General features: G+C 38.0%; 1 protein-coding gene and 1 non-coding gene across 21 annotated transcripts in view; both read left to right on the top strand.

Moving 5' to 3' along the window:
- The window catches only part of CEP170 (centrosomal protein 170), a 152,099-nt gene that overhangs the window by 71,420 nt on the left and 62,028 nt on the right, over positions 1-18,651 (top strand). For 13 of the 20 annotated variants that reach the window (XM_070055598.1, XM_070055596.1, XM_070055594.1 and 10 more), the window contains exons 8-10: positions 2,520-2,999; positions 9,275-9,438; positions 9,625-9,918. In XM_070055598.1, the coding sequence (XP_069911699.1) occupies positions 2,520-2,999; positions 9,275-9,438; positions 9,625-9,918 (938 nt within the window). The remainder of the gene's footprint in view (positions 1-2,519; positions 3,000-9,274; positions 9,439-9,624; positions 9,919-18,651) is intronic. The other 7 variants (XM_070055603.1, XM_070055601.1, XM_051820782.2 and 4 more) reach the window with 2 other exon arrangements.
- Positions 5,974-6,033, top strand: MIR350 (microRNA mir-350). Its single transcript, NR_162612.1, has one exon. It is a non-coding gene; the product is annotated as a microRNA mir-350 (primary transcript).

The following is an 18,651-nucleotide window of genomic DNA, read 5'->3' as shown; positions in this document are numbered from 1 at the left end:
TTTACACAGGTTTGCTTGACTCCAAATCTTGTGCTTTCTCTGCAATACCAAACTCTTTCTACCTCTAAAGAGAATCAGTAGCCATCATGGGCTTTATCAAGATGCCAACCTTGGGTCTGACACAGTGGTGTAGCAGGTAAAAGCTACCACTTGCAGCACCAGCATCCTGTATGGGCACCAGTTCTAGTCCTGGCTACTTCACTTCTGATGCAGCTCTCTGCTATGGCCTGGGAAAGCAGTAGAAGATGGCCCAAGTCCTTGGGCCCCTGTTCCCACTTGGGAGACTCGGGAGAAGTGCCAGGCTCCTGGCTTCAGATCAACCCAGCTCTAGCCATGCAGCCTTTTGGGGAGTGAACCAGCAGACGGAAGACCTTTTGCTCTCTCTCTGCCTCTGCCTCTCTGTAACTCTGCCTTTCAAATAAAGAAATCAATCTTGTGGGTTGGGGGTGGGGGAGATGCAATCCAATGGAGGTCTGAGGCCCAGCAAGTACTGCTGGGAAAAGTCACTGAAAAGTTAAAAGAATACAGAAAGGCTCAGGGGGAAATTGTACATGAAGTGCATGTCCATTTGAAAGAGTAGGAGGAGAGGCTGATAGTAAAAATTTGGGAAGCTTGTGGGTTTATCATCAACTTCACATGCCTTATGAGTATGCCAGTGTTCCTCACTTATTTCCACCCTTGCTGGTGTGATGATTCCAGACTTCTTAGGAAAATATTGTACTGCCAGCTCTCACTGCCACACTAGGGCTTATTACATATATGTCTTTTTAAAGCAAGACTTATTTATTTATTTATTTATTGAAAAGGCAGAATTTCAGAGGCAGAGACACAGAGAGAGATCTTCTGTCCACTAGGGTTCACTTCTCAAATGGCCAAAGCCAAGAACCAGGGACTCCATCCTGGTCTCCCACATGGGTGGCAGAATCCTGAGTACTTGTGCCATCACCCACTGCTTTCCCAAGCCCATTAGCAGGGCATTGGATTGGAAGTGAAGACGCTGTGACCTGAACCTGGCTCTCAAATCGGATGCTAGTGTCACAGGCAGCAGCATAACCAGCGGCAGCACAAGGCTGGCCCCGTCTTCACTACCTGTCTCCTATGTGTTACCATGGCAATAAAAATGTTATTGATCTGGGTGCAACATGACGTTATTTACCAGTGTGGCATGAATTAGATTTATGAGCTAATAGAGCAATTCCTCAGGTGTTCAAAATGCTCCTACATTGTAACATTTTTTTGGTCACTCCATATAGAAGCCTCTACTTAAGGTAATTAATGAAGAGGTACAGTTTTGTTTTTTTTTTTTTTCCACAAAATGGATGGTTTCCTCTTTTAAACACAAAGTCTGTGTAGTGAGTACTACTTTATTTAGGAGGATGTGTGGGAGGATTCTCAGTGGCATGTTTGTCAGTTTTCCCTGAGGTGACCTGTGAGGATAGCATTGGTGCCAGCCAGGCGTGATTAACTTGTATCTGACTCACAGAGTGATTGATTACCACCCCAGCACTGTAAAAACTGGACATTTCCTGTTCTCCAACAGTCTTGCTTGCAAGAAAGCATTCTAGCCATTTTCATTTATGTATACAACAGGTATTTTATTTACATATGCATCAGATTTATATCTTAATATTAGTTTCTGAGACAACAGAAGCATAGTAATCGTGTTTTAAAATTGTTTTCTGCTGCCAATTTTTTGTTGTTAATCTGAGATTTGCAATTCAGCATTCCTCCAAGGATTTTAGATGCTTGTGCACATCTGCTGTATAGAAATATGTATTGATTTTTTTCAGAATTATTGACTGCCAAATGAATTTTCTATTTTTACCTTATTTCTTTCATATTGCTGCTTAGATTGCAATTCAGCAAGCACTACATTTATATCTTTAACTACACTTTAAGTCTTATGTGTGTATCTTTTTGTAAAGATCACACATCAGTAATATTATTTTGGTATTCTAAAAGTAATATCTGCAAATGAAATGGTGAAGGCTGGTAAGTGGAATCATTATTTCTGAAACATTGCTTACTTATTGACTTCATGTTTACATCTTCATTTGAGCACCTGTTCTCCTTTGGAGCTCTACATGTGTTTGTGGGTGTTTGACCTATCTCATCCTATTGACTTGATAAAGAAATTCATGATTTTTTATCATTCTAGATATATAAATTGATGATGTATCTCCATCTCTATTTGATTTCAATTCTTTTGCACTTGAATGATTTCTCGATCCAAGTTGTGAATATTCAGACCTAGCCATACCCTGTTTATTTCTTAACTGCTTTGCTATCCTTTGTCTTTGCTGCTACTTACCTTGCATTTTCTGTTGATGATTGAATGACATGTTTATAATTCAGATTCATTCTTCTCTGTGACATTTTTTGTGATATAAATGTCATTGTTTTTCATCCAGACTGATCTACTTTCTGATTTTCATTGATTAATACAAATGGCCATTTCCAGACTTTCTAGTGCTAGAAGTTCCAAAATATTTTGAATTTTCTCTTATTTTTCTTATTAGGGTGCAGCGTAGATGCCAAGCAAGTTGAGGAACAGTCTTCTGCAGCTACAAATGAAGAAGTACTTTTTCCTTTCTGTAGGGAGCCAAGTTATTTTGAAATTCCTACAAAAGAGTTCCAGCAACCATCACAAATAACAGAGAGCACTATTCACGAAATCCCAACAAAAGACACTTCGAGTCCCCATACAACAGGTGCAGGGCATGCTTCCTTTACCATTGAATTTGATGACAGTACCCCAGGGAAGGTAACTATTAGAGACCATGTGACAAAATTTACTTCTGATCAGCGCCACAAGTCAAAGAAATCTTCTCCTGGACCTCAAGACTTGCCGGGAATTCAAACAGGAATGATGGCACCAGAGAACAAAGTAGCTGACTGGCTAGCCCAAAACAACCCTCCTCAAATGGTATGGGAAAGAACAGAAGAGGATTCAAAAAGTATTAAAAGTGATGTTCCAGTATACTTGAAAAGGTTGAAAGGTAAAGTGTATTGATCATTTCAGAACTTCCTGTTTTAGAAAAAAGAAAATTCAATCTTTATACCAAAAATTATTAGATAATTATGTAGTAGAAAATTATTTTTTTCAAGTTCATATTTAGCTTTGAAGCATAATTGCCACATTGCAGTATGCAACTTACTCATTCTTTTTTTTTTTCTTTGACAGGCAGAGTGGATAGTGAGAGAGAGAGAGAGACAGAGAGGAAGGTCTTCCTTTTTGCCGTTGGTTCACCCTCCAATGGCTGCCGCGGCCGGCGCACTGCGCTGATCCCATGGCAGGAGCCAGGTACTTATCCTGGTCTCCCATGGGGTGCAGGGCCCAAGGACTTGGGCCATCTTCCACTGCGTTCCCTGGCCACAGCAGAGAGCTGGCCTCGAAGAGGGGCAACTGGGACAGAATCTGGCGCCCCGACCGGGACTAGAACCCCGTGTGCCGGTGCCGCAAGGTGGAGGATTAGCCTAGTGAGCCACGGCGCCAGCCTCATTCTTTATTTTGTCTGTCTTCATTTTTTTTCACCAAAACCAGATTGGTTTTATGAATTAAATTTATGTCATTAAAAAAGTTTCTTTTTTCTTGTGGCAATATAAAATATAATCAGTTTACCAGTGAAATTCCCTGAAGATAACTCTCATTTGCTTAATTTAAGGAAAAGATGTATTCAATTCTGTTCTTCATTATGATGCTTCCAATAAAATGTCAGTATCTAGATTGTGGAATGAATTTTAAAACATTTAGTATGGGCAAAAATTTCCATGTGGGTAATACAGTCACATGATTGATTGAGTGCTTCAAATTGTTCCCAGGGGTTACTAATAGAACAAAGACTTTTGATTTAGAAATATTTATTGAGAATCTATTAATCTCATTTAAAATATTTTAATGTTATGATTTTATGAAAATCATTGTTGAGTGTTCTTTTGTGAAAGTTACATATGATTTAAAAAAAAAATTTTTATTTGAAAAACAGAGAGATCTTCCATCTGCTGGTTCTGTCCCTAAAAGGCAGCAACAGCTGGGACATGGTAAAGCCAAAGCCAGGAGCCAGTAATGCCATCCGTGTCTCCCAAATGGGTCACAAGGACTCAAGTATTTGAGCTAAGATGCAGATGTCCCAAGTGGTAGCTTAACCCGCTGTGCCACAACATCTGTCCCTACATATGCATTATTAATAGTGTTTTGCTTGTCCAAAATTGGTAGTCTTCATAGCTGTACATTGAGATAGCAGCTGACAATTTTTTCCCTACTGGCTTTATTTTAGAATAAATTGGATATAGATTTGTATCACTCTTACTTTATTTAACAAGCTATCTGTAAGAGAAATGGTTTTAAACAAGCTATAATTGTATGTTAATCTAATCATTCTGTTACTCTGTTAGGAACTAATGGACTTTCAAAAAAATACTTGTGGAGGTCAGAGACCATAGATTACTTACATTGCATCCCTAGCACTTCAGCTGGGACTTGAGCATGTGATCAGTGCTCAGTGATTTGAATAAAAGATGTATGACTTCAGTATCAGTAACCAGAGAGACCTGGGTTGCCCTATACCTTATGCCCTGGGATTCTAATCAAGTAATAAAGAAGTAGTAGTCTTACACTTATTTCTGATTTGCTTTTAAAACAAATAGTCTTAAAATGCTTCAACTCAGAATAATGAGATGATGTTATTATCTGATTATTCTTTGGCACCTATTATAGTATTATAGTCATCAACAAATAACTTAGCATTCTTATTTTTGATATGTTCTTATGACTTTTCAGTTCTACTAGACAATATTAACATATAACTGAGATCTGTATATGTATGAATAGATTGAAGCTTACATTTACAAACTGACCATTTATATAAATTGAATAAATAAGATTGATGTTCTAGCATAAATGATCACATGGACCTTAAAACTTAAGAAATAACTTAGTGTTTCTTAAACCACTCCTAATAAATGTACAAAAAGGAGCTAAAAGTCCTTTTAAAGATACCATTGAAAAAATACCTTCACTTAAATACTTAATATATTTTATTTTATAATTTCTTTTTAAGTCATTATAGCTATTTTCTTTATCAGCTGTTACTCTTAAGCCATCATTTTAAGAATTTTCTGTTTTTGAACTAGGCCCATTTTTGACCCTAATTCCAAATGGAGATATTAATATCCACAAGCACACTGTATCTGTGCATTAATGATTATATATTTAAATACAGTTCAGAAGTTACATAATTAGATAGTAGTTGTCCTTCAGAATTGACTTATAGGTAGACCTGTATTCCATTTTGGTCTGATTACTAAGACTTTTCTTTAAGATTTGCCTGTAGATGGTTTGACAAACCATCCAAGAAAATGTTTTTGTGACCGTAACTCATTTTCTATCCAGGCTAGATCCATTTTATTTTCCAATGATACTTGTGAATGACATTTGACTTTTTTTTAAAGATTTATTTATTTTTTTGAGAGGAAGAGTTTCAGACAGAAAGAGGGAGAGACAGAGAGAAAGGTATTCCATCTTCTGGTTCACTCCCCAAATGGCCGCAACAGCCGGAGCTGGAACCATCCGAAGCCAGGAGATTCTTCCAGGTCTCCCACGTGGGTGTAGGGAAAGTCCTTGGGCCACCTTCTGCTTTCCCAGGCCTAGCAGAGAGCTGGATCAGAAGAGAGGCAGCTGGGACACGAACGATGCCCTTATGGGATGCAGGCGCCACAGGCGGAGGCTTAACCCTAACTGTGCCATAGCGCCAGCCTCAACATTTAACTTTTTATAAAAGGCTGCCACCTTTTATAACAATTTCCCACAATTTAGGACATTAAAAGTATACACCCAGACTCTAAGTAAATGGAATTATAGCAATTACTAGCAATTTTATAAAAGTTAGTCTTCCAGCAACTGTTTAGGTTAGACAAAAAAATGGAAAGAAAGTAGGCAAAACAAAAACAAAAAATATTTGCTCCTACAAGAGTAAAGTGCATGCGCTTTGGGACAGTGAGGAAAATAATGTTCACAAAGCCCATACACTTTTACCCTTTGGGAGAGTTGCAGCTTCTTTTGGCAACTACTTCTGACTTGGTACAGCTAATCCACCCTAAAAATATTATAAGAACTTGAACATATTTAGGCACAGTTAATGATGCACAAAAGGGAAAGAAACTTGGTGAGGAAAGTTTACTAGAGACTCTTTTGGAATGAAAACAGAAAACTGTAGGTCAGATCAGATGTGTCACCTTCTGCACCATAAGAAGTATAGAAGAAATAGTAATTTTACAAAAAAGAAAATAACCAATCTCTGAAAGGAATTTTAAATAATAAATAATAAAAAGATAACTTGAAAGGGCCTGATACCATTAAGTGTTAAATTTTATCTGTTGAAACAAGAAATAAATTCTGTACTGGTAGTGTTTTCTTTAAAATTTTTGGTGTATGTTTAACATGAAATATTTGCTCTTACTAATGCAGGAAATGTTGGAATTTCATTATTTTCAGCTCTTACAAACTGGATTCCTTTTTAATAAATACAATAAATGAATGAAGTAGGTTGTAAAATAGAGTGTTTTTAAAGAATTTTGTATTTGAACTAGTGGTTTTGTTTTCTATCTACCAACCATGATTCCTGGCTTAATTACTTGAAGCAGAGATTCCATTAACACTTGTGTTTTTCTTTGCAGATTGCATTTTGCATAGTTAATAATTTGAAGAAAGTTTATTCCAGTTGTTTGTATCTGACTGTTATAATATTAATCGCTACCACTTTGATGGAAACACTCTTTATCACTGTTCATTTTCATCTTAATTCACTCTCTGTCTACCTTGTGTATTACTTTTCCACATGTCACCCTTTTCTATGTGTTCTGCCATTCTCTCTTCTAAATCTTACCATTCCTTTCTAACTTTTTATTATTTCTTTGTGAAACAGAAACAAACATACACACACACATATACATACACACACATTCAGATGGAGAGAGAACTCTCATCTGCTAATTACTCCCCAAATAACCTGCAACAATATTGGGAGCCAGAAACTTCTATCTAGGTGTTCCATATGGTTGGCAGGTACCCAACCACTTGAGCTAATTTTTAGAGTGTGCATTACCAGGAAACTGGAATTGGGGGCAAAGCTAGGATTTAAACTCTGGCCCTCTGATATAGGGCACAGGTATCCCAAACTGTGGTTCAAATGCCAACCCCTCGTGTACTACTGTTTTATAGCCAGTACTCTTGTGTACTATTAGCACACTAACTAGTAACCTCTAAATTCATTAGGACAAACCCATGAGCATTAGACCTCATCTTTTTCCTTAGATATATGTCTCCTTCCCACCAAGTGTTCCATTTCTGATTATTGTCTTGCTCAGTACCATATTATTCTACAGGTGTTCACATTAAAATTTATAGCTCAAGGAAATTTAAAAAGTAGATTTAGTTCTAGAAGCACCAGAATGTACCAGTCTACATTCCAGTGCACTAGATTCATGTATAGTTTCTAAAGAAGCCATAATTTAAGCCCCGATTGTGACTTCATCTAAAACATACTAGAGAACTCTTAATTTTCTAGTAATTTTACAGTATAGTCATATAATTATTGTCTGATTTTTTTCTAATGCATTCATTATTTATATAATAAGAAATTTATTTTTGAAGATTGGTGTACTTATTTTGAAAGAGTTGCAGAGAGTAGGGGAGGGAGTGAGGCAAGGAGAGAGAGAGAAAAGATATTTTTCATTCACTGGTTCACTTCCCAGATGGCCACAAGGCCAGCACTGGGCCAGACAAAAGCCAGGACTCAGGAGCTTCATCCAGGTCTCCCAGGTGGGTGGCAGGGACTCAAACACTTGGGAAGTCTTCCACTGTTTTTCCCAGACCATCAGCAGGGAGCTGGATCAGAAGTGGTTCAACCAGGCTATGACCCATGCTCATATAGGATGCATGTGTCTCAGGTGGTGGCTTTACCCACTATGCCACAACACTGGCCCAATAATAAGAAATAAATAAGTAGTTTTTATAATGTCACATTTAGTCCCTAAAGAGGTACCTACTTAGTGATTTTTATTTGCTCTGATGGTGAAAAAGCTTTGTTCGGAATCTGATGTTTCAAAATTGATTTCATATCCTTTATAGAGAAAACATCTGGCTATATTTGGCATCATGCTGTTTGCTGGATAGGTTTTTAGATTTATGTAAGGATTTAGTAGGCTTCTCTTTTACTTAATAAGTCTCTTAGCCTCCTTTTAAAAAAAACTTTTTGAAGTTACAGTAATTCAGAGCACAAATACAATTTTCAAGAATAATTGAACATTTGGAAAAAGTTGTGCAGTCATTAATAGTGACTATAAATTTGAATATTTTTATTAAAAAGGAAAAGTATGTGTACCTTTTTTTTTTCTTTTGACAGGCAGAGTGGACAGTGAGAGAGAGAGAGACAGAGAGAAAGGTCTTCCTTTACCATTGGTTCACCCCCCAGATGGCCGCTGCGGCCGGCACGCTGTGGCCTGCGCACCGCGCTGATCCAAAGCCAGGAGCCAGGTGCCTCTCCCGGTCTCCCACGTGGGTGCAGGGCCCAAGGACCTGGGCCATCCTCCACTGCACTCCGGGGCCACAGCAGAGAGCTGGGCTGATCCAAAGCCAGGAGCCAGGTGCCTCTCCCGGTCTCCCATGGGGGTGTAGGGCCCAAGGACCTGGGCCATCCTCCACTGCCTTCCCGGGCTACAGAAGAGAGCTGGACCGGAAGAGGGGCAACCGGGACTAGAACCCTGTGTGCCGGCACCGCAGGCGGAGGATTAAAGTTGAGATTCATTACATTTTTACATTTGTATTTTCTTTGTAATCATAAGTACCTCAGTACTATCACCCGTTTTCTTGTCTTCTTCCTCTCTGATGTGAGATCGAGTTCTTAATTGTTTAAAAACTGTAGGGTTTAAAGATAAAGATAGTGTTTACTGGTGTTTTGAATACAAACTCTACCAGATGATAGAACATCACTTAACTGTTAAGGCATTGATGGGCCATCATTTTAAAATTGAAATTTAGAGAAAGAAAGGCAATCCTATGCACTCGTTTATAAAGGGCCTCATTGTTGGTTGGTAAAATTTGAATGTAACCATTGCAATTGAGGGAAGTTTGTGGAGCCTGTTACTGAAAAGAACATATGACTTTGGATTGAAAAGGGAGAGGGGTTCAAAACAAATGGCACTTTTGTATATGCTTCTAATTCTCTACCTGGGATCCTTTTCTTCTCTGTTATATGATTTCTTTTTTTGTGTCCAGGAAACAAACATGATGATGGTACACAGAGTGATTCAGAGAATGCTGGGGCTCACAGGCGCTGTAGCAAACGTGCAACTCTTGAGGAACACTTAAGGCGCCACCATTCTGAACAGAAAAAGTTGCAGAAGGTCCAGGCTACTGAAAAGCATCAAGACCAAGCTGTTGTAAGTCAAACTGCTTTTATGATTGCGTTCTTTCATGAAGACAATCCCAGAAAAAGAAGGTCATATTCTTTTACTCAAAGTATGGGAGTCTTGTATCAGGAAACTACTTATTCAACACCACATACAAAACTTGAAAAAGCAAAATCTCCAACAGCAGATGCCAAAGTGGTTTCTTTGTCTTTACAGACTAGCTCTGCGCATCACAGAGGGGGGCATGGTGTTCCACATGGGAAATTGTTAAAACAGAAATCAGAGGAGCCATCGGTGCCAATACCCTTCCTACAAACCGCATTATTAAGAAGTTCAGGGAGTCTTGGGCACAGACCAAGCCAGGAGATGGATAAAGTGTTAAAAAATCAAGCTACTTCTGCTACTTCTGAAAAGGATAATGATGATGACCAAAGTGACAAGGGTACTTATACCATTGAGTTAGAGAATCCCAACAGTGAGGAAGTGGAAGCAAGAAAAATGATTGACAAGGTAAATAATTGAAATTTGGGCATGATATTAGTTGTTGTGTGGTATGTTTGACTGTTGAAAATTATTAGGGAGTCAACATAAAATGTTCTCATGAAGCTAGTGATATTGGAACTATTAGTGTTTTGTTAGGGAACCGCCAGACTAACAATCAGAACACAATGTCTTCTGATTTCATTGTTTATTTTCTGAACTTGCCTGAGTTTCATTTGTAATGTCCAGTACATGTAGACTATACCTTCAAAAATTGTGTAAATTTAGGATAGGTTATACGGAAATAGTATACTTTGGACATTCTTGCTTTGAATTTATTTAAAAACCAAAATAAATCAATAAAACCATACAAATTGATACAATATCATTAACATAAATGTAAATAATAGTTGATAATAGTTAAGTATAAATTTCCTGCCTACTGACTTTATGTTGGAAGCAGATGAAAATACATATTTTTAAATTAATTTTGTTCTTTGTATTTTCTTAATGTCCTATAGTGCACTGCTGTCTTTGATGATAAAAATGAAGTCTATGAAAACAAAAGCAGGTTTTTTTTTATATTTGCAGTTTAACCCATTCATGATAATTACCTACATTTCACTTGAGTTCTTTGGTGTTATTCGTTAATATGTATCATGATCATGGTAATTAAAGTTGACTTTAGAATCAATTTCTTGTACCTCCTGGGAAATAGCAGCATAAATTTGACTAAACATTACTCTCTTAAAAATGGATATTACTCAAAATGTGCTCCATGGATGAACACCATTAATATTAATCTGGTGCCCATTAGAAGTACAAACTCTCAGGCTATCCCATATGTGCTGAATCAGAATCTGCATTAAAAAGATATCAAGGTGATTTGTATGCATAGTAACATTTGAGATGCACAGGTTTAGATGATGAATTTTGAGAGTGGTCTTGGCATAAGCCAGTAACCCCTTGAGATGCAGAGAAAATAATAAAACTTAAGTTAACTTTTGATTTCCACTATTTTATTTCCATTTTGGAGTGTGTTCTGTAATACATACAATCAATTACTACATTGATACACACATATAGTATCTAAATACATGTGTTGAGGAGTATATGCTCAAAATCTTTTGCTTTTGGAGTACACAACTCCAAGCCTTTGGAGACCAGTATGTCTAGGAAATAAGTGTAGGTGAGCAGTGTTATTATAGTTGTTAATAAAAGAAATATAGGATTTAAGAAGCATTATTTTACTCATTTTTTTCATTAAAGATTATTTTACAATCAGAGATTTTATATATATATATATTACAGTATTTATATATTATAGTATATATATATTACAGCATTTAAGAACAGGGACACGTGCACAAATACATATCTTGGATTAAGTTAAGCTCTGCATGTGTCCTTAGGTAAAATAACCTTTTGAAGCCTGTTTTTTTATATAAAAAATGGAAGAAATTTACTAGGCAATTAAATTCAATAAAACATATAAAAGACTTATCATAATTCCTATTTTAAGAGCTCTATAAAATTTTATAGTTTTCTTATTGCCCTTACTAGAGGTTTCCCCATATGAATCTCTATGTAAATTACTGACAAATCCTGGAAAGTACTTACAGCATTGAAAGGGTCAAATATGAAGCCCAGGTGGAAGATGGAGTGCAGATGAGGCTCTTTGGTATCTGCCATTCTTAGTTTAGATAAATTAGAAAAACAGAGCCGAGACCATGTTGCAAGGAAGACATGGTTCTCTACATTATGCTATGACTACCAGAGAAAAAGAACTCAGATTCCATTATCTGTGGTTAGAGCTGGAAGTCAAATTCAGGCTATTTAAAGCCAGGCTCTGGAGAAACGAAAGCAGGGCACCAGGAATCAAATGTCTGAGAAAAATGAAGTAAGTAACCTTTGGGTGTGGAGAGAACAAAGGCCACGAATAGCCAGGATGGAAGCATTAAAAACACTTGGGGAAGAAAGGAAACATAAAGGCATCCTATCAGATTGCCTGGATGAACTCTGTCATCTGCCTTCTCACTTTTGGAATTTGAGTGTGTGGTATAGAGTCAGGGCCATCAACACTTGTCCTTCTGAATGTAAATGTTCTTTGTCCTGAAAATTTTCATGTTGTCTTTTTTCACTCCATCATTTGAGAGCAATTTTATTTCCATTTAGTTTGCATTCCATTTATTTTATTTTATTTTATTGACAGGCAGAGTTAGACAGTGAGAGAGAGAGACAGAGAGAAAGGTCTTCCTTCCATTGGTTCACCCCCCAGATGGCCGATACGAAGCCAGGAGCCAGGTGCCTCCTCCTGGTCTCCCATGTGAGTGCAGGGCCCAAGGACTTGACCCATCCTCCACAGCAGAGAGCTGGACTGGAAGAGGAGCAACCGGGACAGAATCTGGCGCCCCAACCGGGACTAGAACCGGTGTGCCAGTGCCGCAGATGGAGGATTAGCCTAGTGAGCCGAGGCGGTGACCATTTAGTTTGCATTCAATATTGACTGTATGTACCAAGTGTTGTGTTAGGAGAAAATTATTCAAATTGAAAAGATTGAATTCTTTCCTTCAAGAAATGAGGTATGTACTGGTATATAATTATATAAGAAGAAACAAATGGATTAAGAATAGTATGTTGAATGTTTTGATAGACTTAAGTTGTTGCGCTCTCTTGGCTCCTTTCGTCTGCTCTCCTCTCCTCCTCTCGTCTCTCTTCTCTCCTCGCTAGCTCCTCTCTTTCCTTCTTCGTCCCTTCCCTCCAGCCTGCTGGGTTTCCCAATAAAGCCTTTCCATTAAAAAAAAAAAAAGACTTAAGTTGTTGGAGCGAAGGTATCAATAGCTTCTAAGAGGAGACGACAGGTTAAACATCCTTTCCAGAGACAAGTCTTTAGGTATCCAATCTAAAGAAACTCCTGGGGTGCTGTCATCAGCTTGTTTCATTTTAAGCACAAGCTCTGTCACTACTTTACTGTTCCCTGTTTATTTATTTGCCTCTTCTCTCCCCTAAAAAGACACACATATGCACTCATGCACATACATACACAGATGAAACTTGCATGAATGCAGGAACCTAGTGTCAGCATATAAAGTATTCTCAATTTGATTTCTAACTGGGCTAACTTTGAAACATCTGTAATTATCCCCATAATAGGCATGATAGAAGTATTTTCTAAAAATATGGAATGATCTGTTTAAATGTACAGGAGTAAGTGGGATTTGTTGAGGACCACAGTTACTTTTTTAAAAAAATTTATTTGTTACACAAGTTTCATGTATTTCATATATACAGATTTAAGAACATACTGATACTTCGCCCCTACCCTCCCACCCAAACTACTTCCTCCTCCCTCTCACATTCCCTATTTTAATTTTTACAAAGATCTATTTTCAGTTTACTTAGTGATTGTGTAGTTAACCACACAGTAAATAAGAGTTCAACAAATAGCATGAAGGAAAAAAAAAAAACAAAAAAACAACACACAGTTCCTCAACAGAAGAGACCAGTAAACAATCAATGAATCTCAAAATGTCCATTTCTCTCATAGTCATTACATTTCAGGTACTCTATTAGTTACTTCGGCTCAGGGAAAACGTATGATATCTGTCTTTTTAGGACTGGCTTATTTCACTAAGTATGCTGGTTTCCAGTATCCCTGCCTGTCACAGTTACTTTTGTGAGATGGGATTAGACTAGATTTTATGTCCCTATTTATCAAACCCAGGACTTTAGATTTTTTTCATGCTGAATGCAATGGGGAATCACAAAAACTTTTTCTTTTTTTTAAGATTTTATTTTACTTATGTGAAAGGCAGAGTTACTGAGAGAATCTTCCATCCACTGGTTCACTCTCCAAATGGCCACAACAGTCAGGACTGGGCCAGGCCAAAGCCAGCAACTAGGAGCTTCTTCCGGATCTCCCATGTGGGTGCAGGGATCCAAGTTCTTGGGCCATATTCCAGTGCTTTCCCAGGTACATTAGCAGGGAGCTGGATCAGAAGTGGAACAGCCAGGACTTGAACCCACACCCAGAATGGGATGCTGATGCTATAGGCTACGGCTTCAGCCTGGCCCATTCCCAGGCATTCAGGGAGTGAGACAGCAGATGGAAAATATCTCTCCATCTTTGTCTCTCTTGGTGTCTGTCTGTCTTTCAAATAAGATGAAAATAAATAAAAAACTTTAAAGAAGAAAATGCTGCTGACACCCTGGATTAAAGGCAGTTATCTCCTATCGTAAAAATAATATTCCTCAGTCTCCCTTCCCCCAACATCTTTATAATAGCCACCTTTCCAGAGAGACCATCACAGTATGAGTTTCTCCTCCTCACTCCTTAATCCAAATAGATCCTACTGAGGGAAGCAGAGCCCATCAGAAATACTTCTAGCCTTCTAAGTTGAACGAGAAAATAACTTATAGTGAGATCAGAAAGCCAAATGCTAAATGGACAAGAAAAACAATTGGTCATTATAGAGGGTTTGAGGCTGTATCCTTTGAAGTATTTCTCCTCTAACTGGGTTCCATAGTGTAATGGTGAGCACTCTGGACTCTGAAGTATTTCTCCTCTTCATACATTTCCAGTCATAGACAAGCTCTACCAGATACTTCTTCTGTGTTGAATTTTGATTCCTGTCCATTGTGTCAACTTACCTCCCCTCAAATGCTTCTTGTTAGCATATTTTGTTGCCTTATAGGTCCTGGTCTTTGCTGGTTCTATAGGCGACAGGTAGTAGGAAAGAATCCAGAAGCAGGAGAGCTATAACAGGAGGGGAAACACAGGATAAAGTACATCAACAGCTGTGAGTCAGACAGTCCAAGAAAAATCTGTGCTCAGAATCTGATTCTAAACCCTAAAGGTCATATTTGTACTTAAAGAAACAAAATTTTTTATTTACTTAAAACGTGCAGTCTTGTACCTGATATGTGATATAACCTAAGCTTTTAATAATAAATGTTAAGCCTTTTACTGTAATATAAATTTTAAATGTTAGCTCAAAAATTGAAAAAAAGAGAAAAGAGGGTGGGAGGGAAAAAGGCAGAGGAAAGGGAGGGAGGGAGGAAGGGAACATCATTATTACATTGAATCTGTTAAAAACTAATTAGAATTGGTGCCGGTGCCATGGTGCACTAGGTTAATCCTTTGCCTGCAGCGCCGGCATCCCATATGGGCACCGGGTTCTAGTCCCGGCTACTCCTCTTCCAGTCCAGCTCTGGGAGTGCAGTGGAGGTTGGCCCAAGTCTTGGGGCCCTGTACCCGCATTGGAGACCAGGAAGAGGCACCTGGCTTCTGGTTTCGTATCAGCGCAGTGCCAGCCATGGCGGCCATTTGGGGAGTGAACCAACGGATGGAAGACCTTTCTCTCTCTCTCTCTCTCTCTGTCTGTATCTCTACCTGTCAAATAAATAAAAAAAACTAATTAGAATTAAAAATAAAAAATAAGTTGGATCCAAAAAATACAGATTGTATAAGAAGAAAATGAATTGTTTAAGTTGCAGCAGATTTGCCTTGATTAGAACACTAGAGTTGCCTTTCAATTTCTAGCAATACTTAGCTAAGAAATTTCAGTTTATAAATTGGTTTGGCAAGAAAATGAGAAGAGGTGATTGATGAGCAGCGAGATTGTAGGGATGGAAGGATAGAGTGCATGGCAAGGAAAAGAGAGGGAAGTTAGACATTTTAACTCTAGACTCAATAGGTGAAATCTGGGTGTAATTTAAAGATATGAAAGAAAGAGCTAAGAGAAAAAGGTGTGGGAAGGGAAGAGACTGTGTTGTAAGGTTAAGGAGTAGGAAGAATTAGGGATACCTAATCAATTAAGACAGAAGACAAAGGTTTGAGAACATGTTTTTACTCAGAAGTACACAGAAAGAATAGGAAAAGATGGTTCCATTTTTTCAAAAAAAAGTAGGTAAAATTCATAGAATATAAAACTAAACATTTTAGCCATTTAAAATGTACAATCCAGTGGCTTCTAGTGCATTCAGAATGTTTTAAAACATCAGCACTTTTGTAAATTCAGGACGTTTTCATCACTACCAAAAGAAGTCTTATACCCATGAAGCACTCACTTCCCATTCCTTTCTCCACCAGCTTCTTGGCAGCCACTAATCTACTTTTTGTCTCTGGATTTGCTTTTTCTGGAAAGGAAGTCATACTACATATGGCCTTGTATGCCTGGCTTCTTTCCCTATGAATAATGTTTGCAAGGTTAATCTATGATGTTGCATGGATCAATACTTCATTCTCTTTTTTATGGCCAAATAATATACTGTTGTGGGGTAAACCACATTTATTACCCATCCATTGATGGACATTTAGGCTGCTTCTACCTTTGGCTATTGTGAATAATGCTATTATGAATGTTTATATACATATATTTATTTGTGTTCCATGAAAAGTGATAAAGTACTTTCCCTCACCTTTTCTGGAACTCAAGCAATCTTATCTGGATTTTAAATTGAAAAGTTAATTTACAAGCATGTTATGATATATATCCTCTTAAATGATCTTGATTAGTCCCTTGACATTAGTGAATAGAATTCTGGATAGTTCTTACAGTAATTTTTTGTCAAATGATTTTCATAAACCAGGAGAACCTCTACTATTGTTATACACTGATAGCAAACTTGTTTTTATCCGGGGAAGTCTTTGTTCACTGAAGAAAGAGATGTTCTGCTCACTTGAGTTGAAACTTCATTTTTTTCTTAAATACCTTGGCAAGATTCATACAATAATGTAACACTATTCTTCAGTTGTTATTTTAAAATAAGGCTATAGAAGTTTGGTGTTTAATCTACCATTAGTTTCAAACTTCCGCGAGAAGATAGATTTTAGAACTCCAACTGATTTTGATATTTTTAAACTGATTAAAAACTATTGCTGTTGAATTACCATTTATCCTACATTTGTATTGGCATACTTCTATGCACAATCCTTTACCCTTCCCTCAGCCTCTTTCACACCAGTCTCTGACTTCTATCACAATAAGCAAATGTCCTCTATCTGATGTTACTATATGTAATTTTATTCTTTCTTATTTTTAAATAAGTGGGATATTTACCCATAAGAAAGCTGACCCTGTATTCTTTGGTTTGATATTACGCTATTGTCCCCTTCCAGGCACTCCAATGTGAGAACTGGTAACTGTGAATTTTCTCTGTGCAGTATAAGTTTTTAAATGATAATGATTATTTTTAATGATAATGATTAGTGAAAAAGTCAATGTTCAGCTTTCTTAGGCTTGGCTTGTACTGTATACACTAGTCTGTTATAATCTGGAAAATGTGTAGTTTCTTTAAATTTAAAACTGAGGTCTGTGAATATAGTCTAGTTCTTACAGAAATTGGGCTTTAATTATAAAACACGCCTACATGATTCTTTTAGGTGACTTTTCTCTCTCTCTCTTTTTTTTTTTTGACAGGCAGAGTGGATAGTGAGAGAGAGAGACAGAGAGAAAGGTCTTCCTTTACCGTTGGTTCACCCTCCAATGGCCGCTGCGGCCGGCGCACTGCGCCAATCCGAAGCCAGGAGCCAGGTGCTTCTCCTGGTCTCCCATGGGGTGCAGGGCCCAAGCACCTGGGCCATCCTCCACTGCACTCCCAGGCCACAGCAGAGAGCTGGCCTGGAAGAGGAGCAACCGGGACAGAATCCAGCGCCCCGACCGGGACTACAACCCGGTGTGCCGGCGCCGCTAGGCGGAGGATTAGCCTAGTGAGCCGCGGCGCCGGCTTCTCTCTCTTTTTTTTTTTAGAAAACTCTTTTTACAGACTTAACCTACTCAAGAACTAAAACACACATTTTTTTTTTTTAATTTTTAAACTGATTATACACATTTATGGGCTATGGTGGAAACACATACAGTATATACTAAACAAATCAGTGCAGTCACTGACATTATTTTATGATGAGCCTTGGAACTCCTGTCTTCTATTTGCTCATAAAATATATAATAAGTTATTGTGAACTATAATCACCTCCACTATGCTGTGTAACACTAGGAACTTATTCCTGTGATCTAACTCCAAATTGGTATCTGTTATCCAACTCCCTCATATAGATCTTTAAATCCCCTGTAAAGTCTGTAGGCCTATAGATAATAACTACCATACTTCAGTAATAAGTTGTTAAAGTTGTTTAGAGGAACCACTGAGATATAGGTGTGAAATCTCAAAGTCAGGTGCCAAATATCATAGGCACATAATCCAAATAAAGGATTGAGACTATGTTCCAAAGTTCTTGGTGAAGGGTATTATTACCCCAAGTCCAGAGGCCATGCAAAGGATCACAGGTCACTCCCCATACAGAAGGTTATCTATCTGGATCCAGGCAACTATAGGAAAGAGGGCCACATGCAAACTGCTCCCTACCCCCAAGATAAATGAATTGTCTTTAAACATCTGCCAGGTCCAGAGAACTCTGACAATGCAAGTTCAAGAAGAAACTCTCTGTTCCTGGGCCAGCACTCTTTCCTTTAGCTCCACCGTGGAAGAATTAGAAACTGCCTGATGAAATTGGGGTGAGAGGTTCTACTGGAGAGGAGGCATTAAATTTGGTGTCTGATCCATTCCTTTTCCACTACAGACTTCTAGAAACCTGAAGAGGTCCCTAACTGGATGAGAGACCAAAGTTTTGTATTATATCAAGTGTGGGAATTTGATTTGAGACTGAGTCACAGTGGGAAAGAGAAGAGAATCATGACTCTGTGGCTAACAAGCTGCATTTGAAATATCTTTTCAGTTGTCCATAAAAGAGCACATGTTAAC

This window comes from Oryctolagus cuniculus, chromosome 13, assembly GCF_964237555.1.
Source record: "Oryctolagus cuniculus chromosome 13, mOryCun1.1, whole genome shotgun sequence".
Classification (NCBI taxonomy): domain Eukaryota; kingdom Metazoa; phylum Chordata; class Mammalia; order Lagomorpha; family Leporidae; genus Oryctolagus; species Oryctolagus cuniculus.
This window is presented reverse-complemented; position numbering and strand designations above follow the sequence as displayed.